Raw genomic sequence first — 27,561 nt, forward strand, 5'->3', positions numbered from 1 at the left:
CTTCATCCTGCTCTCCACAAGTGTGTGGGGTAAACAAAATTATGAAAAACGCAGGCTCATAATGCAGGCCCACTACAAAAACGATGGGGGCAAACCTGCCTAGTCTTTGGGTTTAGTCCGGAGCAGTGGCGTTGTCAGGAATCAAATTTAGGTGGGGCACAGAGGGGGCCAAATACAAAAGTAGGGGTGCCGCCTATGAAAGGCAATGTGTGACATCACACGCACTCGTGTAGAGAAGCTTTTGTACACACCACCTACCAAACCCCACTGCACATCCCCTCTCATCAGAATGTCAGCACAAAATAATTGTCACTAATGACCCATTATTCACAGTTTTGTGTGCTACATTCTGATTAGAGGGGCTGGTCTTGACGGTAAGAGGGAACTTAACAGCTCTTCATTGTTGATTGCGGCCCTGTGTCTGTGCCGTGCGGGCAAACACAGCACTGCAGACAGTGCTGAGTGAGTAGCCCAGCTGACGTAGGGGTGGGTGAAGGGGGGGCAGGATTTCAGAGGAGGGGACCAGGACCACCATGCCTGCCCCTAGCGACACCACTGTTCCGGAAACTCCTGGTTTCCAGGCTCTTCTATGGGTCTCTGGGGAATAAGGTGGAGTTTCTGTCAGTTCCAGCAATTCCCCCCGCACCTTCTTGTGATTGGCTACGCTAGTGGGCAATCACATGGAGGTTTAGGCGGATACAGAGCATTGCGAGCAACCCCCCCCTTTTATGGCACAACACCGTGGTGTTTGCCTTCTTTTAAATCAAGTGGGTGGAGTCTTGGATGGGTGTTGGCGGAGCGTCTGAGTGATGTAGATCTCTGGGTTTTTCTTTTTAAATGTAGGCAGGTCTGGGTGCGGGTGGGGTTGGGAGAGAGGTAAACATGGAAGAGATATATAGTCCTCCACAAAATGGAGCCAGTGGATTTAGCTGGTAATGGCAGCTGGTTTACAGACTTTCAAATGCATGCCCTTTCCATAGGATAAACAAAGGCGATAGCAGAAGGCGGGTGGAACAACCGTTGCAAACACTACTTTTAAATGGGCAAGACCGTTCTTCCATGTTCTGCGTTGATACACCTACACAGGGATTTGACACCGCTGTTTAATCATTTTACCACTAGATGTAACTATTGGCACTTCTTGAATTACAGTGCAAAGTAGGTCAAAAGGTGGGCATCAGAGATGCCAATATTTTCGCCTACTTTGGGGGTCCCCATGCAAAAATATTTTTCCAGCATTCCATATTCTACCTGTAATCAGGTAGTATTTACTGATGTTGGTATTTCTTTAGGGGTGAGGGGGCCATGGGGTATAGTGTTTGGTTGGGGGTGAGGGGGCCATGGGGCATAGTGTTTGGTTGTGGGTGAGGGGGCCATGGGACATAGTGTTTGGGGGTGAGGGGGGCATGGGGCATAGTGTTTGGTTGAGGGTGGGAGCCATGGGGCATAGTGTTTGGTTGGGGGTGAGGGACATGGGGCATAGTGTTTGCTTGAGGGGTGGGGGCCATGGGGCATAGTGTTTGGTTGGGGGTGAGGGGGCCATGGGGCATAGTGTTTGGTTGGGGGTGGGAGCCATGGGGCATAGTGTTTGGTTTGGGGTGAGGGACATGGGGCATAGTGTTTGGTTGGGGGTGGGAGGCATGGGCAAAGTGTTGCACTCTAAGAGTGAACCCAATAATAAAGCTAAAACAGGCACAGTTAGGAGACGTACATCCTTTGCTTTTTGAGGAAACCTGACTCAACGAGGGCCATACTCCTCTTGGGCAACCCAAACAGCAAACTATAGCTGTCCAAAATAACGGAATGTCCAATCAAGGGTCAATAAAATATAATTTATTTCTATTTAGTTATTGTATATCGTCTGTTTAATTAAATTAATATAACAATGGAAAATGTGTAGTACAAAATGTAAGTTTGAAATACAAATAAAAATTGTTACCCCTCAAAAACATATTCTTTTTCCATGTGTTTAATACAAATTGGGGGTTGAAAAAGCCTCCTGCCATGCCCCGCCTACCGCCCCACCCAAATTTACTTTTCGGCCCACTATAGCCATCATGTAAGGTACTTTCGGCCCTCTGTCAAAATCAGTTGCGCACCCCTGCTTTAGAACTAGAAGCAGCAATAGTCAGAGTAGAAAGAGTGAGGCTTCATGGGACAGACGATGAGGGAAGGGGATGGAGAATGGTGATAGACCTCAATGAAGGATATAGGTTGACAGATCTGACAGACAAGGGGGTTCAAACCGAGTTTGGAGGCAGCCATGGTGCTATTAGCACCATGGCTGCCTCCAAATCCGTGTCCGGGGTCTCTGAATGGGGACTTACCGGGTCATTCCAACCTTGGAGGACCCGGTAAGTCCCCATTCAGAAAACTATTCCCCATTCCCATTTGAGCCCCCATAGGGCTCAATGGGAATGAGGAAGGAGCTAATAACGGGCCTGCAAATTGCGGGCCCATTATTAGCTCCAAGGTCCTTTAACGGGTCCCGCTAAGGGCGGCTGGTCGGACCAGCAGTTCCTGGTTGGACCCGCTAAGGGACTGCAGAATGTGGCAGTAGGGGGTTAACGGCACCGGCATCCTTACCGGTGATGTTAACCCCCTATCGCCAGGGTCAGAATGACCCCCAAGGAGTTATTTAGGTATTACTATTCAAATGAGTTAGTATTTATCATGAATCTCACTTATAGGATCAAAGTAGAGAATGTAGAAATATCACAGAGAATGGCATTCGTAAAAAAGAAGCCGACTTTTTTTCAGGAAAATGTCAAGCCCATATGATGTGGGCCTATTGAAAGGAGTAGGAGAAGTTAAAATTAAGCTTAAACCAGGAGCAATTCTGCTATGTGCAAAATAGTATCCAATGTCCAGAGAAGCGGATGAAGGTATATTCGAAACCATATGCGCTTTAATGAAGCAAGGCATTTTGGTACCATCTGATTTCCCATGCAAAACAGCTGTGCACCCTGTCAAAAAAATCAATGGCGTGTCGTGGAGATTTATCCAGGACCTTCACCCTCTGAAAAATATAGTCGAAGCAGAGTTTCCCTTAGTTCCAAACCCAGTGACATTATTGTGCAATATCCCATCGAAAGCAAAGAATTTCACTGTTGTAGATTTAAAAAATTCATTTTTCTCAATTCCCCTTAATGAGGACTCACAAGATTTGACGTCCTTTTTATATAGAATGATCCACCTGAAACATACTTGTTTGCCCAAAGGGTACTGTGAGTCCCAATCAATCTTTAATAGAGTCCTTCAGATGGACTTGGGTAACGTCCAACTTGAAAGAACCATAATTCAATATGTTGATGACATTTTAGTGTTCTGGGTAGACAGAAGAAAGGTGCAGAGAAGACTTTGTCAAACTTATGATTACACTGGCAGAGAAATGGTTCAAAGTATATAAGGAGAAATTTAAATATTGTCAAGAAGAAGTACTGTATACAGGACAGTTGATCTTACACGACGGAAGAAAATTGACACCTGAAATGGCAGATATTATGAGGACTGAACAGCCAAGAACAGTGAGACAAGTGCAACAATTTCTAGGCCTATGCAAATTATTGCGGGGCATGGGTCTTTGATTACACTACATACATTTGTCCATTTTTAAAAGGACTCAAAGAGGCACAGATGGCTAAAAAGACATTAATATGATTAATATGGACAGAAGAGATGACTGAAGGATTTTATGAATTAAAAATACTATCAGCACAGCTCATGTGTTAAGGATTCCAAAGTACAGTGAAGAATTTGACTTATTCTCACATTCAAATGGAGAAGTCATGACAGCAGTGCTTACACAGAAAACAACACTAGGACATGGACATGGACATGAACCATTGGCTTACTATAGCGGGATCTTAGATCCAGTCGTGAAAGGACATTATCTTTGTGAGCAATCTTTAGCAGCAGCTGCATTTGCATTTGAAAAAGCCTCAAGTATAACCAGGTGGTGTTCAGTAACATTGTTCGCAGAGCATGCTTTATTAACAATTCTGGAGAAACCTAAAAGTACATTGGGCCTCATTACGACCCAGGCGGAAAACCATGGTGCTAGTAGCACCATGGTCCATGCCGGTAACTTACCGACTCCGGCCTGGAGAAAGGGGGAATTACCACCCCATTACAAGGTGGGCGGGGCGGTAATTCCCCCTTCCTCCATGGCCCTTCCCCATTCCCATTTTTGCCCCATAGGGCATAATGGGAATGGGGAAGGCGGTATTAAGGGTACCGCAAACTGTGGTACCATAATTAGCACCAAGGTCCCTTTGCGGGTCCATTCCTTAACGGCTGGTAAAACCAGCCATTAAGGTGGGAACCTGCAAAGGGACCTCATAATCAGGCGCTAAGGGATTACCGGTATGGGTACCCTTACTGGTACCGGTAATCCCTTAGCGCCAGGGTCGTAATGAGGCCCATTGACTATACAAAGAGTGTCAGGGTATGATGTAATTTTCTCAAACCCTGTAATCAAAATTGTTAGGTCTAGCACAGTGAATCCAGCAATGCTTATAGCTGAACCAATAGGAGAAGATTATGATTTGCATGACTGTATTACGAATAGTGAATGTTATGATGATATTCCCAGAGTTAGAGAAAATGCTCTAGGAAGGGGGAAGTGGCTTTCATTGATGGGGCATTGAGAATTGTTCAAAAGACAGTGTTGAGACATATGGGATTGGTTCTGATAAAACTGAACTGAGAGGGTCAATTTGAGGTAATGATTAGTAGGAGATTGTCCCCAAATTACTCAGCACAGGCTTCAGAATTAGCAGGGCTTATTGATGCGCTGGGAAGCTTTGAGGATGAGGAAGTGACAGTGTACTCTGACTCTGCCTACGTAACATCAACTATACATGCAGGATTGTTACATTGGAAAAGGAGGGTTTCTTCTGCGCAGATGGCACCTCAGTGCAACATGCAGGATTATTAGAAAAATGTATCGAAGCTTTAAGTTTCCCAGAAACCATAGCAATCATAAAATGCACAGCCCATTCAAAGTAAACAGATTTAATCTCTCACGGAAATGAAGCTGCAGATTTAGAGGCTAAAAAAACAGCCTATTACCCAACCACATTTGAAGGCAAAGTAAAAAATATCAGGCAGACAATAGGGCGATGCTTGCTGTTAAAGAAAGGATTTAATATGATGTCCATTGTAAAGTTAATTGAAATACAAGGACGTGCATCGCAGGAAGAAAAAGAGGTATGGAAAAAACAGGGATATTCTCTATCCTCTACTGAGGCAATTTGGAGACAGGATATCACTGGGAAGCCAGGTATGCCTCTAGCATTATTGAGGTTAGCGTTGTAGCAGCGTCACTACCCAGAGCATGTGATTCTAGAGAGTCTACCTGCTATTATTGCAGAAGAATTGTTCGTACAAACCTATTTGAACATGCGGTAAAGTTCATTATAAACTGCATTGTGTGCCATAAATGTACTGCAGGATGCACTTTGCGAACAGTGAGAGGAGTAATCCCCAGACCGAATGCACCATTTCAGCATCTACATATCGATTATGTAGATATGCTGCCGACTTGCAATGGCTATAGATACATGCTAGTTGGAGTATGTCCCTTTTCTAGATGGAGAGGCAGGTCCATGCATGCAACCTGATGCCACGTGTGCATGAAGAATTTCCAAGATGGGATGTGTGCAAAGTTTTACATAAAACAAGAGTTTGCGTCAGCCTATTATCCTCAAGCAAATTATATTTGTTAGAAATTAAATGGGCTTTTGAAGGAAAGGATAGCAACATTGAAAGTCACTTTAAAAAAAGATGGATCTATTGCCTAACCCTTGCGCTATATGAGCTGCGGGAACAGACTGGCCCAGACCACCATCTGACGCCTCATGAGTTGGTGACTGAACATCATGTGAGAACTCCTCTCACTCCGCCAACATTGGAAAATACAGAAACCCTTAATGTAGGGAGGGCTACAGATGATGAAATGCATGATCATTTGAAAACAATGACTGCAAGTGTTTCATTTATGTCTGGACAGCTCCAGAACCGATGGGAGGGGTCAAGGGGAAGCAAAAAAGACAAGCAACCCAATGATTTGGATGAAACGCTCAATCAAGCCACTAAGCCTGGATCCAGGAGACAAGGTGCTGGTGTGCAAATTCATATGCACCTGGAGTACCCCCCGCTTTGAGGACCCCCATTGAGTGGAGGAAGTAAGCCCTACTGCTGTTAAACTACAAGGAAGGAGAGCATGGATACATTTACATGACATCAAACCCTACAAAGGAGAAACCTTGACCTTTCCTGCAACTATCCCTACTGAAGCAAGTGAAGAATTTCAGTGTGTGCAGACAAGATCCATAACCAAAAGCCAAGACAAGGTGAGGGAAGAAGAAGTAAACCTTTTAGATTAGGGTTTTTTAAGGACTGGTGGACTTGCAGTGTTCCTGGAACACCTTCCTTAGACTAGGACAAGAGAAACAATGTGACAAAAGCAGTAAAAGCCAGAAGAAAAGAAAAATACTTTATTTCTTTTGTTACCTATTGTACACACATTCCTGCTTGCAGTCTTTTCTCATATCCTACAATCTTATCCAGCTCTGATCAGAAGACATATAGAAATTGTGACATTTCTCAGGAATCCAAAAACCAACGCAATTGTTTTAAGAATCATATTGGTGATTATTTTGCAGTGTTTGTTATAAATTCATGATTCATCAATAAACAATAAAACTTCATATATTACAAATAATTGGAGAAATTGAGATGTTTCAAGAAGTAAGAAATGTTGCTCCATGAAAGAAATGTACTGTACAAAGGATAAATATTGGAACCTTTTGTGGTATTGGATTTTAACTGCTATCCTTGTCTCGTTGGCATTCACACATATTATAGGTAGCAATGAACAAGAAAATAAGACATCTACCATTGTCCCCATTAAGAGTCCAAAAACCCCACTGATCTCTGATATTCAAAAACATTTTTCTTGAAATAAAGAGAGATGCTGAAGAATAAATTAAAGTATAAATACGTATTTAGACAAATCCGCTAATCTAACTTACAATTTATGGTACCAGCACATGAAAGAGGTGGGAGAAAAAACATCAGATGAAAGTTATGTCTGTTCCTTAATACTGTATGCCATGAATGCAGCAAGCACATTTATTGCAAGGGAAATGCCTTCACATGATGTCAAATGTTTCAGTCACCTGACAGCATGCACCACCAGAGGATCATTTGAAGGAAAGTGGGCAACTCTAAGATGGCGATCAAGACAGATTTTCCCATACGAAGATACAGATACATATGTGAAAACAAAGGGAATAGAGACTGGAATGGGCTGGACAAGCAAAAAAACTCATGGTTCCTTCTCAGTATGGAGAACAAATAAAGACTGTTGAAATGAAAAGAATGAACTGCTCAGACATGACTGAAAAGTCAGGAGAGCCAGGATGCTGGGAAAAACCGCAGCTGTTGTTGTATGTGCGTGTAGCAACCAGTACTGAATGGCCTAATATCATGCCCTGCACACTTATTGAAAAAGGAAGCAACCCTCAAGGTACAAAAGGTGAATGATGAATGCCTGGAATCATGGGCCAATTATGCAAAACTTCAAACCTGGGTTGAGAATATAGCAGGAGCAGTGCATATATTGCAAGTGAAGAATGCAACAACACTACTTCCAGAATGATGGCAAGGTCTATGTGGGCAAGAATGAAGGTGGTTGTGAAGAAATAATCAAAGTGCCAGGAATGAATGGAGAAACTGCAGTGCTAATGGATCAATATTGGGCTTGTAGATCCAGAGCGTATATGCAATAGCCTAAAGACTGGGGAGGAGTGTGCTCCATTGTAAGGGTACACGTCCCAACATTAGTGATTCCCTAGAGTGACCTCCATATTGAGGAGTTTCCAAAAATGAATGAATACCAAGGAAGGAAGAGATAATTTTTTCTTCACCGACTGAAAAGAGAGAACTATTTCTCATCAAAATCAATAAAGGCTTATGAAACATTCCTGATGAATACGCATTATTCAGAAAATCTGCCATGATAATGACATCTATATTCATACCAGGACTCCAAGCAGCACTGAATGCCAAGTGGTTGCAGATCACTAGGTGGGAATTGCTGCAGACGATCAATGCAACAATAAAATGATTCAATGCAATGAAAAAAGAATTGAGAGCCATCAGGCTGATGACTCTCCAGAATAGGTTTGTTCTGGACGTGATAACAGCACTGGTAGTAGGTATTTGTCCCAAGGTCGGGCCATATTGCTGTACGTTTACACCATCTGACAATGGAGAAAAAGGAACCCTGATGGAAGCAATAATGATGCTAACAGCCCTGCATACAAAGATGGAAGAGGAAGCTGATGAGGAGGCTATTTTCTAGAGATAGGTGCAAGACACAATGGGAGTTAAATGAACAGACCTTGTGCATAAGACAGTTTTCTGCTAAGATTAGGAGAGGTGAGGACATTTGCCAAGTGTTGAACAACCACAAAGACAAAAGCCTATGTGAGGTGGAGTGGGCAAGTCTCCAAAGGCCAGAAAGGATAATGGCACCCTGTTTAATAAAATCCATTAAAACAACTAGGATAGGTTGATGCACACCTTGATTCTTGAAAACAGTACTAGTTTCGTACAAGTGTAAAGTAGATATTGTTCAATTTTAGGCTGCAGGGGAGAAGAAACGACTCTGACACCACAAGTCGTCAGACCACTGGCAAAAAAAACAAAGTGTCCTCAATTGATGGACACCCCTGTCCCCTGCACACCCTTAATACTGGTAAAGGCCAGTGAGAAGTTAAAGACATTTATGGGGACTTAATCTTTATCAGTAGGTATAATTATTATTGCAAATCTCTTATCACTTGTATTCTTTCAACTCAATTATGAAATTCATGAAATATTTTATGAGTCATCAGTATAAAGTACACAAAATATATATATAAAGCTCAACACGTTTCGGGAAAATATATCCCTTCATAAGGAGAAAATAAACTTTACATTCAATCAATTAAATGGTGATTCTTCAAACTCCAACAGTATCTACAAGGTAAAGGAAAGGTTGTATCAGCAACCAGTGTATTGTTCTAAATATTTTATAATTTGTAATAAGAAGGCAACTGCATAGAAATCACCTGTGTAGTTAGATGTTCAAACGGAGTTGATATACATCTGTTTCATGAGTTCCTCTTGTGTTCCGGCTATTGTAACGGATTTCTGGGTCTGTTTGATAAGCAAGAGATTAAATAAATAAACCAAGAGTTATCTCACCATGGTGACCATCTGTCAAATGGAAATCATAAGAATAGTCAATCTGTGAGACATCTAGAGATTGGGCCTCATTACGACCCAGGCGGTAAGTTACCGCCTGGGCCGTGACTTTACCACCATGGCGTAAACTACGTTTACGCCATGGTGGTTGGCGGACTTACCGCCCCATTCCGACCTTGGCGGGGCGGTAAGTCCCCAATCCCCATTTACCCTTCCCCATTCCCATTTTTGCCCCATAGGGTATAATGGGAGTGGGGAAGGCGTTAATTACGCCACCGTAAATTACGGTGGCGTAATTAACTCCATGGTCCCTTAGCGCCATGGATTTTAACACCTGCTAAAAGCAGGTGTTAAAAGCGCCATGGCGCTAAAGGACCTCGTACTCAGGCGGTAAGGGTCGGCGCTGTTAACGCTGCCGTTAACCCCTTACCGCCTGGGTCGTAATGAGGCCCATTGTGTTGTGGTTGTTTAATTGTGCACAGTGTCAGAACTTGCAAGTTTAGGGAAAGTGACCTACCAGTGGGTGGATCAATATATGTTCCGATTTATATGGTGTGGGCTTGAGATCTTCGGAGTATCACTTGATTAATTTCAGAATGTTCTCTGTAAAAATAATATAGTGCTGCAAAGCAGCCTCAACGTTCTGTAAAACAACCCAGATGTGTCGTATTTAGTCAAAAGTTATACGATACCTAACTTGCGGTAGTTCCCCAAATGTTTTGTGGAGTCTTACTTACTTACTGTGGAGGATTGCATCCCACGGCTATCTGGCAGTGTTTCACCTAGGCTGCGGTAACATACACAGTGTATTTTTAGGTGGATAGTGGGTTTTGTGAGTCGGCGCCCGTTTTAGTTGTCTAAGGAGGTTCCTGTAGGTCCCTAACGCCAAGTAAGGACCCCTCTGAGTTAGGTTGTGTTACTGAAAATAAAACATGATTTCCATTCGAATGGTCAACATAATAAATATCTGATACATGCCTGTTGTTGGATTTTGTGACATTGGATACAATTTGGCACATAATATATTATCGCAGCAGCTAGGCATCTTGTACCTAGTCTCCCAATGGTTGCCTGAGTACGTGCAATTTAAATAGGTAGTTTGAATTTTCTCTTTTTCATGAAAATGCAATATATTTATTGTGAAAAATACTGATGTGAAAATACATTAGCCTGTAACCTTAAGCGGAGGTTTAATGACCCAGGAAAAACGATAGGGCCTCATTACGAGTTGGGAGCAAAGGGATACCGGGCAACGGTAAGGACACCGGTGCCGGTAATCCCTTTGCGCCCTATTCCGAGGTCCCTTGGCGGATCCCGCTAAGGCCGCCTGGTTACACCAGGCGGCCTTAGCGGGAGCCGCAAAGGGTTCAGGGAGCAAATAACGGTACCGCAAATTGCGGTACTGTTATTTGCACCTTCCCCATTCCCATTGAGCCCTATGGGGGCTCAAATGGGAATGGGGAATGATAATTTCAATGGGGACTTACCAGTCCCTCAAAGGTCCGACTAGACCGGTAAGTCCCCATTGAATGAGGGCGGACTCGGTACCGTTATTGGAGGCAGCCATGGCGCTATTAGCTCCATGGCTGCCTCCCATCTCGGAATGAGGCCCATACTGTCTTAAGCAGAGATCAGTTCAATATTGGTGTGAAAACTAATCACTGATGCTCAAAGGCTACACATGTAATATCCCAAAAGAACCAGACTTCTTGTTTCCTCCGACCCAGCAACTGGAAGTAGTGCTTTTAATTGTGAAATTTGCCCGATTTTTTTTTTTAAAGAAGTGAACTGTGTAAGTAGTGTAAGTTCCTGTTCATGGCTACATAGGATCTGTTTGCTGCATTCTATGCATTCTGCACTTTCTTGTCCGCTCGATCCGGTGGTGATATCCCACCACTTGAGATGCCAGAGATAGGCTTCCCAGAATACATTCAGCTTTATGAACTTTTGGAACTCTCTTCCAACCTCTCAATGGGTATCATTTTGCCAAGAATCTTGTGAAGGCGATCTTTTCATTTCTTCATTAGAATGTTGCGTATAGCCTCACGGATGAGCCAAAAATAAGCATCCTTAGTCTCATACTGATCAACGAGAACTTCTTCATCCAAAGGACTGCGCGCCTCTGGAAAACCTAGATTGCCCGCGATATAGGAGCACTGGGGCCCGCACTCACTTTCCCATGAGCTCAGGGAATCACTTCTCCTCAATAGCATCTCCCCAGGGGCCCAGACCTGTGAGAATCAATCTGGGTGCTTTGCATGGGGCTTCAATGAGGTTACCTTCCAACAAGCTGCTCTGATGGCCTGGTTTTCAGTTAATGGCATGTCTTGCTCAGAAAAAAAAATATCTTTGTCTTTAATAGTGGCTAATGGGGTGGAGGTTGGTTACACTTTTTTTGTAAGAGGTTGCATAAGACATACCTGTCTCGGGGTAGGATTTGCCTGATTTAAAAAAAAGAATGTACCAAGCATGACAACAAGGTGGTAAGGGAAGACTACATGTACCAGAATGCAATTTCTTCTGAGGCTTAAAAAAAACGCGTCTCGGTTCGTCAAACACTAAACAAAGACAGTGTTTGACAAAGTGAACTGTTTGGCAAAGACATTCAATGTATTAGTCATACTGTGAAGAACATTTAAAGTCTTCCAGTTCCAACCCGTTTTTGTCCGTCAAAAGAAAAAAAATAAGAAACTGAACTTGACAGCTTTTTTTTCCTTCTAAGAATGGACCATTTAAGGACTCCACTGTAGAGTTGTCCTAAAATAATTCACATATCGTTTTGCTTCTTGGGGCTTTGAACGGGCTTCTCGGATGAAGATGCCCTAATCACTTGTTATCTGTACATTAACACCAAATTGAAGAATTTATCACAGACACAGCTCTGTTGGTGTGTGGTGGCCCAGGAGGTAAAGCCCAAAGTATTGTATTGCCAGCAGCAGCACCACACAGCTCTCTCTTGCCCGGCAGTCCCAAGCCTCTACCCGCCTCCCCTTTGCAGCTAGCAACCCAGAAGGGCTGAACATGCTAAGTATTTTCTGAGGCTGAGGGTCTGGTTCAGTCAGAGCTCACCAAAAGGGTGTGCTGAAGACAGACCTTTTCCAGAGAGCTGTTCCTGGGAGTTGTTGACCAATTCTACAGGGTTAGTTGTTCCTGCCTCCGAGATTGTACTCATATCTGCCATGTAAACGTCAGCTCCTTTGTTCCTCCTCGCATCCTGCAATACAGAGTTACACAGGTTGTTTGATTTTCTCCCAATCGTGAGTATCTGCGTAACACCCTGTTCCAATTCATTTAACTTCAGGGCGTTTCCTTGGGTCACAGCTTTAATATTGTCGCGTGTGTTTAGCTTCTCTGTATTTTCTTGAACCACATCTTTGATATTAATCAGTGTGTTGAGCTTCTGGGTGTTCTCATGGACCACCTCCTTAATAACATCCAGTGTGTTTAGCTTCTGGGCATTTTCTTGGACCACCTCTTTGATATTGTCTTAGAATCTTAGTAGGCATTCTAGCACGAGGTGAAGAGCTGAGATTGAAGCCAGTGGAGCGATTCCATCTGCAGCATAATGTTTGAGTCCCGCCTTAAGGAAATATTTTTCGGAGTGAAGTAGTTATCGCTTGGTAGATATTTCAGAATTGGGCGGGACCATGCTGTGTAGGTCTGCTCAAGGACTGAGCTGTGAAGGGGACTCAGTCCATAGGTCAAGACAAAGCCTGCGGTCACTGCTTCTGTGATGGACCTCCGATCTCTATGCTGACCTGTGTGATGGCTGTGCTCCAGGATGCCATCCATGTTGTTACACAATTTTTCAAAAGAGTGATCCAACACGCTAATGTTGTTGCAGTTCAGAGTAGCGTGGCTCACCAATCCTTGCCTGTCCTTGCCCCCATTGGTGGCGGCTTCTGGGCGGACATTCATGTTTTCGCAGTAAGCTTCTGGGACCTCCAGCGGTGTGTTTATATGCTCGCATTCCACACCTATGCCTGCGAGTGGCATAAGTTGCTTAGCAGAGGTGACATGCAGTTTGTCCAGAGCATGATTTGTGGTGGTACGTGTGTTTTCTTGTGCAGTGTGAGGAAGACATTTCAAGGTTGTCCGTTGAGTGAGGGTATTCTCCAGTACTCCCGAGTACAGGCGAGGTAACTGTTTGCCAAAACAGTCATCTAGAACACTTCCATTCATTGATTCTTTCCTTGACAGCATCCCATTACAAGCTTCCAGGTCCGGATTGCTGTTTAAGTTGCTGTTCACAGACATATGGGTGCTAACCATAGTTGTACGCGGCGTGCCTCCCGTTCCTCATAAGCTCTTAGAGCCAATCGACCTTTTTCGATAATTAACATCTTGCTGCTCAGTAGTTCTGACATCACAGCAGAGAGAAGAGGTTGGGGGGGAGAAGGTGCTAAAGCAGTGTCTGTAATATCAAGTCAGGAAAGTAGCTGTACATTAGTAAACCTGGGTTATACTTGTGACCTGTTTGTATTTCAATAGTCAGGACACCCCCAAGGTTTAAAAAGTCTGAACGTGCGGTTCTCACCCACTGCAAGGTCGCCGCCCCCGCTGCTTGGTTCCTGCCTGCTCCTTCTGCTCCAGACTGCCAGAGACTGCAGCAAACTCACTGACTTGTGTCTGCAAGTCAGTGTCGTGAGGCGATTGTATTTTCAGGGTCTTTATTTGATGAGAGGATCAAAGGCACTGATCCACAGTCTCCTTCCCGCTTTAATAGAAAGTAACACTAATCTCAGTTTTCTTGCTGCACAGACAAAAGTATGTAATGAAAGTGTGTGGTGAAGATATTTTTCACCTACACCACAATCAAATCAAGCGTGTCACTAAACGTTTTCTCTTAAAGGCACTTTATTCCGGGAAGTCACCCCTAGTAGTGGCTTCGTTTTTCGTGAGGCAGGACTCCTGTCAGCTTGACAGCTCAAAGCTCGATCGTAAACACGGCGCCAATGCAGAATGTGAAAACATCCTTGAGCTCAAACGATTGTTCAGAAATGTACAGGGCAACAGAGTTTCCAATTCGATTTTTCCACTCGATTTTCCTTCTACTTTCAGCTTCTCTCACAGTCGTTGAACGAGTCTGTTCAATTGCACTCGTTCACCTCTCAGCCCAACACCGCTGTGATTTTCCCGGCTGTTTCCACTTGACAAGGTGTTGAGAATGGCCATGAGCGTTTGTACATATTTAACGAGGGACTGTCCTTCGAAAGAAAAAGGGCAAAAGGGGAAAGCTGCGATGCCCAGCAGCAATTTAAATTTTATTTCTAATTATCCCCACTTTTGATAATTCACTGAACACAGCCGAGGATATACAGGCACAGACCTCTGGTGACCCTGCAGTGGAATAATTATATCCAGCGTCGGCAACTCCTTCTTTCTAACAGCTGCTGCACATTTTCACGTTTACACCGAAGCACGACCAACTGCAGGGAACTGCCTGCTAACACTGCTGCTACATTTAAGCAATATGCCCTGAGTGGTGGGGGCATTACCGAGAGCGGTGGGGGCATTACCGAGTCAGGTAATGCCGTATTTACCTGACTCGGTAATGCCCCCACCGCGAGAGACATATTGCTATTAGTACCCCGGCCCACAAGATCTGCACCAAGAAAATGGCCACCGGGAAAGGGAACTGTTCCCAGCACGTCCGCTCCCGAAAGACAACAGTGAAGAAGGTAAATGGGGTAGGGAGGTGGGGGAGGGGAGGGGAGGGAAACGAAGAAAAAAAAAAGACGCACCAGAATCCCCGGCTGGGACGATGGTAGCCTCCAGCCATGTGGAGGTGCAGAGCAGGGATGGCCCCGCTTCGAGCCTCCACACGGCTGGAGGCTGCCACCCGCCATGCACAAAGGAGGCAGAAGGTAAGTGGGATGGGGAGGGCAGGGAGGTGGGAGAAAAGGGGAATAAAAAAACCAAAAACAACTTTACCCGAGTCCCCGGTGGAGGGCGAAGGCAGCTTCTCAGCTGTGGGGGGGCTCGTAGCAGGGATGGCCCCGCTTTGCGCCTCCTCATTGGCTGAGGGGCTACCACACCCCCTGCCGTGGACGAGGCGGCTGGAATCCCAGCCGAGAATCGAGGGATTCTCGGCCAGGTAATGACTCAGCGAGAGCCAATCAGAATGCGTGTTGCATTCTGCTTGACTCTCGCTGCGTACAAATACTAGTTAAAGAAAACAAGCAAATGGAAAAATACAATTTTCATCCAAATATTCAGTGTTAAGAAAGTGCTAAAGTATGAAACATGTTTTGACATATCACCAAAATGTCAATCTATCCACATAAGATATCTAAATATTAAAAGGAATGCAACTATATCCCGCTATTGGCTGCCACGCCTTTGTTATGAATTACAATTAATAAAGAAAACTTTCACCCAGCAAAATCAAGTAGCCAGAACTTTAGTTCTAGAGCCGGGAAACTCAAGTTCTTGAGGAACTTTTTTTGATGTATGTAAAGGATTTCGGAGAGTGCCAACGCTATCTGAATAGCAACTCAGTGCTGTACAAAGGATTGAGTGAACAGCACAAAATATAGAAAATGGGCCACGCTGTCGAGGGTCGTTTGTGGGGTGAAGGTCACCGATTTTCACTGGGGGGTGCTGAGGGAGGAAGAAGAGGGTGCAAGAAAATCAGATAGAAATATGCCAGCGGAGGGGAGTTTAGCCTGCCTTCGTTGTGTGTTATTTAAGGAAGTATATCTTTAGTTATCTGCATAATTAGCGCAGCACGGGTGCTAGTATGTGTGGAAGAAGTATTTTTCATAGTTACACGCATAGATCAAGAAGGCTTCTCCTTGAATTGTTTCCTTTTTCTGTCTCTTGATGTCCAGTCTGGACATGTCTTGGCATGTGTTGGCCCGTTTTGGCTGCAACTGATGCAGAGTTTGCAGGTAGGTGCAGTGGAGCCTTAGCTGCGATAGGTTTGTGGGGGGGTGCAGAATGCTTTAAATTGGATTCCGGCCAGCAAGAGGAGCCTGTGCAGGGAGATCATTGTGGAGGAGATGTGGTTGTACTTTCTCAGTGGATTAATTAGTATAGCTGTTGCATCACGAATGCCTTTTAGGGGAGTAATGTGTAGTCTGCGATACTTGTGATCAGTGCATTGCCGTGTCCTGGTGATAGAGCACCAATGCTTGTATCACTTTTCTAAATTTCGCCTGGAAAAGAAAGGGCTCGATCCTGGAAGAGGGATAGCTGATGCCATGAGAGTTTCTTTGTGTCTCCATCGAGTTTCTTTCATCTCAGGAGAATTCATCACATTTTCATTTCTTTTAGGGAATTTTGCTGGTTAGGGGAGACCCCCCTCGGTCCTACCTTAAACCCCCCTCTACCTTTTTTATTACCCTAATCCATCCACCCACATATATTTGTGGCAAAACTCGATGAAAATAAATGTGATGAATTCTGCTTTGATGGAAAATCCATCGATGGAACCTCCCTATCCCGCCACGAGAACTTAGTTTTCTTGAATACGTAGGACAAAGAGGGGACAATTTTGTTGACGATGAGCCGTAGTGACTCTACCTGTGGATAGAGATGGGGAGAGAAGCTCGCAAGGCTCATTTAATGAAATGCTCCTAGACAAGAGTGTTGTCTTGAGTTTTTGACAGTGGCAAGATATTTAGTTTTTGTAGTTTTGAGCTTGTAGAGGGAAATCCAGTTCAGGATGAGAAGGGAGGTCTGTGAATGTGCGAGGAGGAGCTGATCTTCACTTACAGCTGTGTGCCATATCCACATTGATGGACTTGTATATCATGTTGGGAGAGCAGAAGAACTACTGTTCCATAAAGACATTTAGGACTAAAAGACAATGTAGAGCGAAATGGGAGGTGAAGCAGGAGATCTGGAGATGTTTGAATCTGTAGGGTCCCATCTGCACCAATTGATGCATAGGAGAGCCAACAGAGACTGGCTCCCTTATAGCCCATCCAGTGAAAGACATGGCTGAGCAGGTCTTGATTGCCGATAGTTTGAAATGCATCTGCAGCTGATAGCTTGAATATCACCGAAAGCAGGAGTAACCAATGCCAGTGATGCTGAGAGAACCATCACATGTATGGGGGTATTGTGAGCGGTACATCATAGAGGAAAACCTGACTGGTATCCCTGAAGAAGGTTTTATTTTATTTGTGACTGTGGTTCGTCAATAACTTAATTCTCCATTACATTTCCTGCGAATGCTAGGTGAGCGATGGGTCTGCAGTCACCCAAGGTTTTTCTTTCTCCAATGGCCTATCCTAAGTAAGTGTGGAAAGATCCCTGTTGGGACTGAAATGTTGAGCATGTTGAGGTAAGGTGATAGCGAGCATGTTATGCTAAGGTAATAGCTCATATTGTGATCGGGTTTTGAGGACGCTGGCTGGGGTGTCATTGTTAAGAAATGCCTTTGAGGTTACTGAGGATGTTGGTGTGTGTCGGGATTAAATAGAGGTGGAAAGGGTCCATCCATGATTTGTACTACTTCACTGACATGATGTCCTATGTCCTGGATCATGTTGCTTAAAAATGTGTTAATGGTGTGGCACTTTCCATGTGTATGTTCACCTTGAGGGTCTGCAATTGGGCTTAAGCAGTCTTTGACTACTTTCAAAAGGGCTTCGGGTTTCTGGTGGCTTCTGTGGATTTATATGCTGTTACAGAGGTGATCTGTTTCCTCTGTAGGGGCTGGAGGAGTGTTAGTTTAGTAGGATCATCCTGGTTCAATGTTTTTCCAACAGATGTTCTCTACACCGTGGAACATTTTCACTTGTTGTTAGTTCTTGATGGTACCAGGATTCTGAGGGATATTGGCGCATAGAGTTTAATTTCTCTGGGGCATTAGTTTTCACTAGTGATTATAGGATACAATTGAGATTGTCTAGTAGAGAAGCAAGGCTAATCACTGGGTGGGGAATGCTTTTGGTTGGGCAATGAGGTCCTCTTTGAGATTTTCCATGGGACATTTTTAAAGGAGTGATCTGACTCTTCACTGCTTTTAGCTGGCCTTGACAGGGAAAGGGAGCTGTTGGAGTAGGATAGGTCTGATTCAGTGATCAACTAGTCCAATGTCATAGGTCAGAGGCTTTTGCTGTCAGAATATGTGAAGAAGAACAAGTCTAGCATGTTTTCCTTGATGCGTGTAGTTTCAGCGATGTGTTGCTTGAAGTCTATTGTGTTGATAAAGTCAAAGAGTGTTTCTTGTGTGCTTTCGGTGGAAGGGCTGTTGGGTAGATTTAGGTATGTTAGGAAGTTATTGTTGGAATAGTTGGTGGATGCATTGGTGATGATATTAATAATTGTGAGGTTGTGATCTGAGGAAGGATTTGTTAGTTGCTCAGTGTGATAGCTGAGGTGGCAGGTCATACTCTTTGAGAGTGAGGGAGGGAACAGCTGATGAGGAGTTCCTTAGAGTTAGGACTCCTGTGTGGCTCCATAGTAAATGGACAGGAGAATTATGGATATCCCAAAGCTAGTCTCCTGTTTTTTAGGGGTGGTATAGGCATTGTTTTCTGTAACTGGATGGTGTCAGGGTATCAAAAATGTGGTTCGCTGTAGGGGAGAGCCAGCTCTCCTGGATGAAGTGGGTATCAAGTTCGTGGGAGGTGTTGATGGCCTTCATGTCGGCAGCATACCTTATGAAGCATGTGCTTTGAGGAGTATGAGTTGTTGTGCTTGCTGGGTTTGAGAGAAATGGGTGGGCGAAGGTCAACCATTTGTGGAGAACCAACTTGAGAACATGTGAAGTGTGGGTTAGCATTTGGATGGTTTAAGTGATCTTTGTAGCTCGGCACTTTGTGTGGTTGTCTGCTGTGTAAGCATTATCTTAGCTCCCACAATTTACTGAACTGTGAAGGGATAAGCAAAGATATTAGTTAAGACGCTTTTTCAACCATCCATGGCTTATTTCCATTAACACAGAAGGTCTAGTGTTGTCTCGCTCAATTTCAACTAGTGAATCAGGTTCAAGTGTTCATTTTGATATACTCCTGCCATGCTCCACTTGTGGAACAAAAGTATGGAAGACATCACTGGATCAAACAGCGCTCTGAATATGCTGAACCTTGCAATAATATATTTTACATACAAGGGAAGAACAATAGATAGGGCCCCATTACGACCCAGGCGGTAAGGGGTTTACGGCAGCGTAAACAGCGCCGACCCTTACCGCCTGAGTACGAGGTCCCTTAGCGCCATGGCGGATTTAACACCTGCTTTTAGCAGGTGTTAAAATCCATGGCGCTAAGGGACCATGGAGTTAATTACGGCACCGTAATTTACGGTGGCGTAATTAACGCCTTCCCCACTCCCATTATGCCCTATGGGGCAAAAATGGGAATGGGGAAGGGTAAATGGGGATTGGGGACTTACCGCCCCGCCAAGGTCGGAATGGGGCGGTAAGTCCGCCAACCACCATGGCGTAAACGTAGTTTACGCCATGGTGGTAAAGTCACGGCCCAGGCGGTAACTTACCGCCTGGGTCGTAATGAGGCCCATAGTGTTTGGGGTAGAGGACTTCTAGCCTTCTAAGCCTTCAGGAGGAAATATTAAGATGCAAATCCTATATACGTGAGAGAGCTGAGGGGGGCAGGTCCTGCCAGAAGAGAAAGTGTTTTAGATGTCGCCTGAATTGAAGGGATGGGGAGGAGTAACAGACGGGTGCATTGGATAAGATTGCGCCATCTAATCACACCATGGCCACAATATTCCAGAAAGACCTAAGCAACATCTGCAATGGCTTTGGAAATAAGGTGCACAGCCAAGACTAGACTTGTGCTCACCCCCAATGTAGGGCTCCCTGAGAGACCCACAGATCCTTCGTCCAGTGTCGCAGATGAGTCTCTGGCCTACTAGAGCACCATGGCACGTGTACATGACTTTAAAATCTCTATCCTTGCCCCAGTGCAAATACAACAACTCAAGGAGTGGTCTTATGTAAAAGGGCGTCCCTCCCCTTCTCAAGGATTACCTCCATCTTGTCAGACCTCACTGGCAAGCCCATAATCCCCTGGGTAACAATAAGACATCAGGGTACACTTCTGCTGGTTGCTTTAACGAGGGAAGCAGGATATCCCACTGAGCAAGAAACCTCAAACGGGAGTTCCAGCATGGACTGAGTTGAGAGCAGTGTTTTACTCTCTAGCAAATGCTCTTACACCTTAACACTTGCTTGTTCCTATTTATTTTTTGTTTTCATTTTTTATAATACTATGAGTTCCCGGGAGCTGAAGTGTCATATTTTAATTAAAACGTTTTGTTTGAAAAAATGAACTGAAACATTATCGGGGTCAGCAGTCATGTGATGTCACTTGCTGTGATGACCTCATTGGTCAAAGAGTAGTTTAGGACACTTCCCTTTCCTCTGCGCTAAAGCCATTACATATATCCCACTAATAAGTGTGCTCCTGAATGGGACAGAGTCAAACATTTATCCCCCCAAGTATTTGCTGCTTCCACTTTCACTCTGAGGTACATTTAATTCCTGGGATACATGCCAGTCAGTGATTTCTACATCTCCCTGGTCTTCCTGAGGCATCAGCGTCACTGGCATACTCATGTACAGTAAGTATAGGAGCCAAACCCGACAGGTGGCACCTGCCCAGCCCTGCCTAGGAAGCCAATGTGGGCCAAATATGTGGGGTAATGTGGACGTGTTTAATGGCTTAGTGCACAGCATTTTACACAGGTTTTTTTTTTTTTTTTACAAAAATGTGCTTCCTGGTAACTCTGAAACAGTTTTTACAGAAAGGTCCTGAATGGCAATGTTCTTATCGGGGTACTTTGTTTGGGGTGCGGGTGCCCAGCCTTTTTTATTGACCTAGTCTTTCCTTGCATGCGCCACTGCATGTCTCAATTGTTACACAGTTCTGATTTTAGGTTTAGCACTTAAGACTTTACACCAATAACAATGAATGAACTAACACCATATTACATTACTGTGCTGTACTTTGTAATTAACACTTTCTTCTTTTTGTTCTTTCCTCTTTATCTTTATCTTATCTTTATCTTGTTTCTAACGCTAACCTTATCACTTCTCATGAACTCACGCCCCCTCCCTCCCTCCCTGCCTCCCAACCTCCCTGCCTCCCAACCTCCCTTCTTCTTTCCTTCCTTCCTTCCTTCCTTCCTTCCTTCCTTCCTTCCTTCCTTCCTTCCTTCCTTCCTTCCTTCCTTCCTTCCTTCCTTCCTTCCTTCCTTCCTTCCTTCCTTCCTTCCTTCCTTCCTTCCTTCCTTCCTTCCTTCCTTCCTTCCTTCCTTCCTTCCTTCCTTCCTTCCTTCCTTCCTTCCTTCCTTCCTTCCTTCCTTCCCCTGTGCTTTCTCTCTCCCTCTCCTTTGTTCCATGGATATCCCACATTTCCCTTTGCTGCATCTATTGATCACTCCAACCGCTCTCTACTTTGATTCTACTGCCTAATGCTGGCACCCTATCTCGTGTTCTTCCTCTGAGCCCCGTATCTATCTATCTATCTATCTATCTATCTATCTATCTATCTATCTATCTATCTATCTATCTATCTATCTATCTATCTATCTATCTATCTATCTGTCTATCCATCCATTCATCTCTTCCTCTCATTCTCTCTATTCAACTCACTTCCTATGTATCCCCTTTCCACTCTTTCTCATCTTCACTTCCTGTATTCCCCTTTCCCCTCCTTCTCACTCCACTATTTTCCTGAATTCCTGTTCTCTTTCTCTTCCTCACCTTCTGCCTCCACTCCCCTCCCTTCTCCACACTCCCGTCTCCCTCTAAACTTTCTTTTCTGACCCCTATTCCGTGCTGTTTCACTCCTTTTTCTCTTTGTCACCCATGCCAGCTCTCTTTTGTCTCTTGCCCCTTTTCCCCCCTTTTACTGTACTTCATTGCCCACTCTTTTAGGACGCTCGTCTCACCTGAACCTCTTTGCTGACGTATCGTAGACCTCCAGATTGTGACGGGGAAGCAATGAGCCATTCGCCAGTAGAATTGGAAAGCTCTCAACTGTTGGTCTACAACCCCCAAGAGCTAGAATGCAAGATCTGCTACCACCGCTACGATACCCGGCATCGCAAGCCAAAGTTGCTCAACTGCCAACACCGAGTCTGTGCAAAATGCCTCAAGAAGATGGCCGACATCGGGGATTCATCTCCCAACATTGTCAGCTGCCCATTCTGTCGGCAGGAGACCTGCGTCCCGGATGAGGATGTCCAGTTTCTGCAGGACGACAGCAAAATCCTCACAGTGCTCACTTACCATGACAAGGTGCGGAAACGAGGAGCATCAGTTTCCCCAGAGGTGATCTTGAGCCCCGGGGACCTAGAACCCTTTGCTGAGCAGTCTCACAGCTCATCGGACTGCTTAGTGATCACCATCATGGAGGTGCCAGAGGGTAGTGCCTCGTCTGAGGGTCTAGGCGTGTTGGACATTATGCGCATGTACCGTGCCCCGAGCCTGGACTCACTACCCTGCCACTGCCCGGCCCAGAAGTGCCGCTCCTGCTCCTGGCGGACTTTTCCGCGCTTCGTCATTGGCATCCTCTGCCTCATCTACTTCAGCTCCCTGCCCCTGGGCATTTACCTGCTCATGATCAAGCAACTCACGCTGGGCATCGTGCTAGTCAGTCTGGTGCCCTCTACCCTCCTGCTGTGCATATTCTATGGTTTCTGCCAGTGTCTCTGCCATGAACTCATGGAAGCCTTCCCTACCTGATGTGAGTGACTGGAGGAAAACCCGCTGGCAATAGGGAGACCATCCCTACCTACTCCCCCATCACACAGGAGAGTGACTCGGGACGGTCAGAGAAAGATGGAAATGTAAATTCTGGAAGGGACCTTCCATGCCAGACTGCCCCTCAATCTGCAGGAGAGAGACAACATGGGTCACAGTAATACCTCTCATATATGACTCAGACCGTTCTAAAGGAGAGTGGACCCAGGTTTCAATGTTATGTGAAACCATCTATCGTATGGAGGATGGGCAGAAAAAAAGTTCCCTAAATTACTCCATTAAGCTAGCAGGAGAGGAACACAGTGGGCCAGAGTTAGACCTTCCTTACTTGACACACTCCACCCTAGAGAAAGGGAACACAGTGGCCCATAGTTAGACCTTTCCTGCATGACTTGCCTTGATCTACTCACTCTGGTGAAAAGGAAAGAAGAACTCTTAGCAAGAGTGAGACTATGTTTTCTACCTGACACAGCCTTGCTGGATAGAGACTGTCCATACCTAGCCTGAGCATGATTTCCACACTCGCATTAGCTTGTCTGATGAAGAGGCCTGGGCTAGACCTTTACTATCTGACCTAACTAGGAATACTAGAGGAGTCCCAAACCTTGCAAGACTCAGCAAGGTTGAGCTGTTCCCCATCTGTTTTATTTTGCCCACAGAAAAGACAAGCTATGGGCCAGCGAAAGACCCTCACTGTTTGAGTCCATCAGCCTTAAATGAGAGGGATCCAGACAAGGGTTAGAAGTACCTTCCTTTGAATTCCTGTCTCAGCTCTGTCTAAACCGAGACCCCTTATAGGACTGATAAGAGAGGCGATATCACTGCCTGCCTAACTTAGGGCTGCATGTGAAAAGAATTCCAAGGCCGAGACCTTTAATACTGTATTCACCCCTGCATGAGTGAGACCTTTGACACCTGACTGTCCTAACGCCAGCCTTCAAGGTACTGGTTCTCAAGAATGAATGGCATCTTCATTACTTAGTCAGGTAACTAGTCATAGCTAACACAAGACTGCCAAAGGGTTGAGTGACTGTTGAGGGAAGGTTCTCCAAAACCAGAGTCACATCGGTCAGAGCAGGTCCTTCTCTGGTTGATTCAACATAGAGTGAGGCCCTCCATTAATGACTCACCATAGGGAGAGCAAGACCTCCAACTCTGATTCACCATAGCCAGAGTCCCACCAACTCTAGGTGATTTATCATAGACAGAGAGAGAGACAAACTTTAACTTATTGACTAGAGCAAGACCAACTCTAGTTGCTTCACCGTGGCCGGAGTGAGACCTTTCTGTCTTGGCAAACCACAGTCAGAAAAACTCCTAACCATGTTACAGAGTCCCTCCTGATAAGAAGGGAGACACTGATTAGAGATTTCACACTTAAATAAAATGAAATGTAGCACACTTTTCATATGTTCATAAAAGTATTGACTAATTCCTACTCGGCCCTCCCCAATGATTATTCAGTCTTTCACATGGAGAAAATATTATGAAATATAGGTACACACAGCGAAAATCAGATTCTGCAATAAGGCTGAAATGATAACACTAGCCATTATACGTAACATTGCTTCTAAGGAAATCCAAGTCCACCTTGACACAGGGCCTGTCAAACTGAGTTGTGCAAATTGCAGATAGGAGGTCTGTTAGGCAGGACACAGGTTCCTTGGCAGTCGCTGGTCATGATACAGTTGAAAAGGTTGCAGTGGGTCATGCTTAAATTCTATGTGCAAGAATTAGTTTGATGCTGGAATGGCATGTGTGGAACCCAACCTGGGAAACATGTGTGCCCATTGCCGAATGCATACATAGACACATTCCATTGACTAGATCATACACTAGGGATCTCTGATTGCTGGAAAATGGTCATATGGTGAGGTATGGTCAGGAAATCAGTCATTCTGTGTATATGGCTTGGATAAGGTCCCATTGAAGCATTGACATCACAGTATATGTTAAACATTTGACACAGAGGATTTTAATGGAGGTATTGATGGTTGAATCCTCTTCTTCATCTTCCTCTCTATCCCTGTGGACTTCTTCATTCTGATCTGTTGCCTTGGGCCCTCTCACTTCACCTGTATCTGTTGTGAAAAACGTGGGCTTCAAAATCTCCATCTCTCTTTCTTCTGAGGCTCAAGTTACTTCCACTTGTCAAACTGATCACTTTCAACAAAAAATCCTCCTGAAGGTTCTGCCATTTCGTCCTCCCCCTCTCCGTGCTACAACTGTGGTTTCTCTAGCTCTTAGTTATATTGACTACTGTAATTCTCTCTTTCTTGCTCAACCTTTGTGTCATACTTGCCGGCGTAAACTTCTGCAAAATGTGGTTGCTCGTGTCGCTACTGATACCCCCTATGGTTCCCACATTTCTATGGTGCTCTGCTCCCTGCACTGGCTTACCGTTTCCAAAAAGATTAAACTCAAGTCATTATGCATAGGTCATGGTGCACTGCCAGGATGCTCGGCTTATGGCTAACTTCTCGCTTCTGACTAACTAGAACTGGTGGTCGGTCGTTTTCCATTGCGGCGACCAAACTCTGGAACTCTGCCACTTTTGTTTAGAGCTACTGAAGATCATCTCCATTGTAGGCACTCCTAGAAGACTCTTCTCTTTTACATAGCCTGGTTTGGTTTCTGGCTGAATCTGGTGTGTTTCCAGGGCCAAGATGCCTTAGGTGGATGTGCCTTATATAATTATATATAACATAACAGTAGGCATGGATGTAGGGCCAGTAAGGGTGTGGTCCAAGAGCTGGGAGCACGCATGTCACGACTAAGCCAGAGTGTGACCCAATGGGAATCTGCTCATGGCTCACTAGTCAGTTCTGACTCTGTAACAAGGCACTGTTCAACTGTTATGAGCGTTACTGTTACATTATTATGTTTTCTTAGTGTGAGCATCACATTGTCACCTCTAAAATATTTACAAGCCAAAGCCTTAGGTAGACTAGATGGATGGAACACAGACACCGAGAAACCCCACTTCCTGACCCACCACTGGACCCTTGTCATCCTGGACAGGGTTCATTGGTGGATCAGGACATGGTCCATGGCTAGAGAGGATCTAGTCCTAGTGTTACTCTGACCCTGATGCTATGGTTAGTCAGTGCATGATTCAAGGGTCTGTCAGGTCATGGCCTTAAGATTTGTTAGGACATGGTGCAAAGGTTAGCCAGAACACGGTTTTAGGGTCAGGACATGGTCCAAGAGTTAGGACACCTTCCAAAGGTAATCAAGACGTTGTCCCTAGGTTTGTCAAGACATAGTCCAAGGGTAGATCAGAAGACACAGCCAGGATCATTCAGTGCACAGTTATACGGTTAGTCAGTGCATCCCCTAAGGGTCAGTTATGGCATGGTGCAATGGTCTGTCTTAATATGGTCCATGGTGAATCAGGGCATGGTCCTGGATTAAGTCAGGTAATAGTCAAATAATTCAACAGAGCATGGCACAGGTGTATCTTAAGGCATGACCCAAGGGTGACTCAGGACACGGTAAACGAGTTGTCAAGGGTAAATCAGAGAATGACCCAAGGATTAGCCAGGAAAGTATTCAAGGGCATATCAGGACATGGTGGAGGGGTCGGTCAAAACATTGACCAAGCATTGATCAACACCTAGTCCAGCTGATGATCAGGTAAAGATGCAAGTGCTTTTCAGGTGTTTTTCAAAGGTCATAAAACGCCTTTGTCAATTAAAGAATGGGTTAAGATTTTTTAAGGGGAAGATTCGTGTCAAAGGTCTCACTCTGCAAATAAAGGTCAAACTGTATAAGTGTTTTTCATAATCTATAATTTATGCACTTTAAAAAAACCTTGATTGGGAAAAGCTCTGGAGACTATGCAGGAAGCATCACTTCCAGAGAACACAATGTGCCCGGAGAACCCTAGAACTGGCATCATATGGCATTTCCCCTCATTACCTGGAAGTCATGTTCCCATCGTGTTTGTACATCCACCATGCCACAGCCAGTGCCACTGTGAATCCGCTATCTGAATAACACACCCTAGAAGAAGGGCCCCAGAAGCAAGAGCCATGGGCCATGTCTAAGACTCTTGCTCAGAGCAGAATGCTCAATAGCTGGACAGTGTTAGCACCACGACTTACTTTATAGAAAGGAGGGAAGCTTAAGTTATCTTCTCCTGTGGCATGTGCCCAGAGTCCAGGGAATGGGCGATGCGGGTGAGATGAGCACCCACTCAATCACTGTATATTGTTGTTGAAGTAACTATTTAAATAAACAAAGAAGAGAACTGACTGTGTTACTGTGTGATGTAATTTCCGGTAGAATGCAGGCTCTTGGGCTTCCCCTGCCATTGGCCACGGTGAGTAAAAGGACATCTCATTTAAATACCTTTGAACACATTATAGGCACAAAGATAAAACTCCACACAAATACCATTCAACATTTCTTGTTGTGTATAGCCTTCATACCACGGGTATCAGAGACTTTGGTAAACAAGTGTTACAATTGCAAACTACAACCCACAACTCCAGTACTCAATTTGCAACCTCAGGGGAATGAAGGCATGAGTCAGCTTGACAAGGTTTCGCACCTCGGTGCTGGAAACAATGTATCCTACGGTTAGAGCTATTCGTCTGTTCTAACAGAAATGT

General features: G+C 44.7%; 1 protein-coding gene across 2 annotated transcripts in view; it reads left to right on the forward strand.

Moving 5' to 3' along the window:
- Positions 1-27,201, forward strand: part of LOC138580588 (E3 ubiquitin-protein ligase RNF182-like) — a 198,667-nt gene extending 171,466 nt beyond the window's left edge. The window contains exon 2 of one of the 2 annotated variants that reach the window (XM_069651246.1): positions 22,118-27,201. In XM_069651246.1, coding sequence (XP_069507347.1) covers positions 22,184-22,927 — 744 coding nt within the window. In that variant the 5' untranslated portion in view covers positions 22,118-22,183 and the 3' untranslated portion in view covers positions 22,928-27,201. Of the gene's footprint in view, positions 1-22,055 lie in introns of both variants that reach the window. The other variant, XM_069651245.1, reaches the window with a different exon arrangement.
- The last annotated feature ends 360 nt before the right edge of the window (positions 27,202-27,561 follow it).

This window comes from Ambystoma mexicanum, chromosome 3p (genome assembly GCF_040938575.1).
Source record: "Ambystoma mexicanum isolate Mex_15411 chromosome 3p, UKY_AmexF1_1, whole genome shotgun sequence".
NCBI lineage: Eukaryota > Metazoa > Chordata > Amphibia > Caudata > Ambystomatidae > Ambystoma > Ambystoma mexicanum.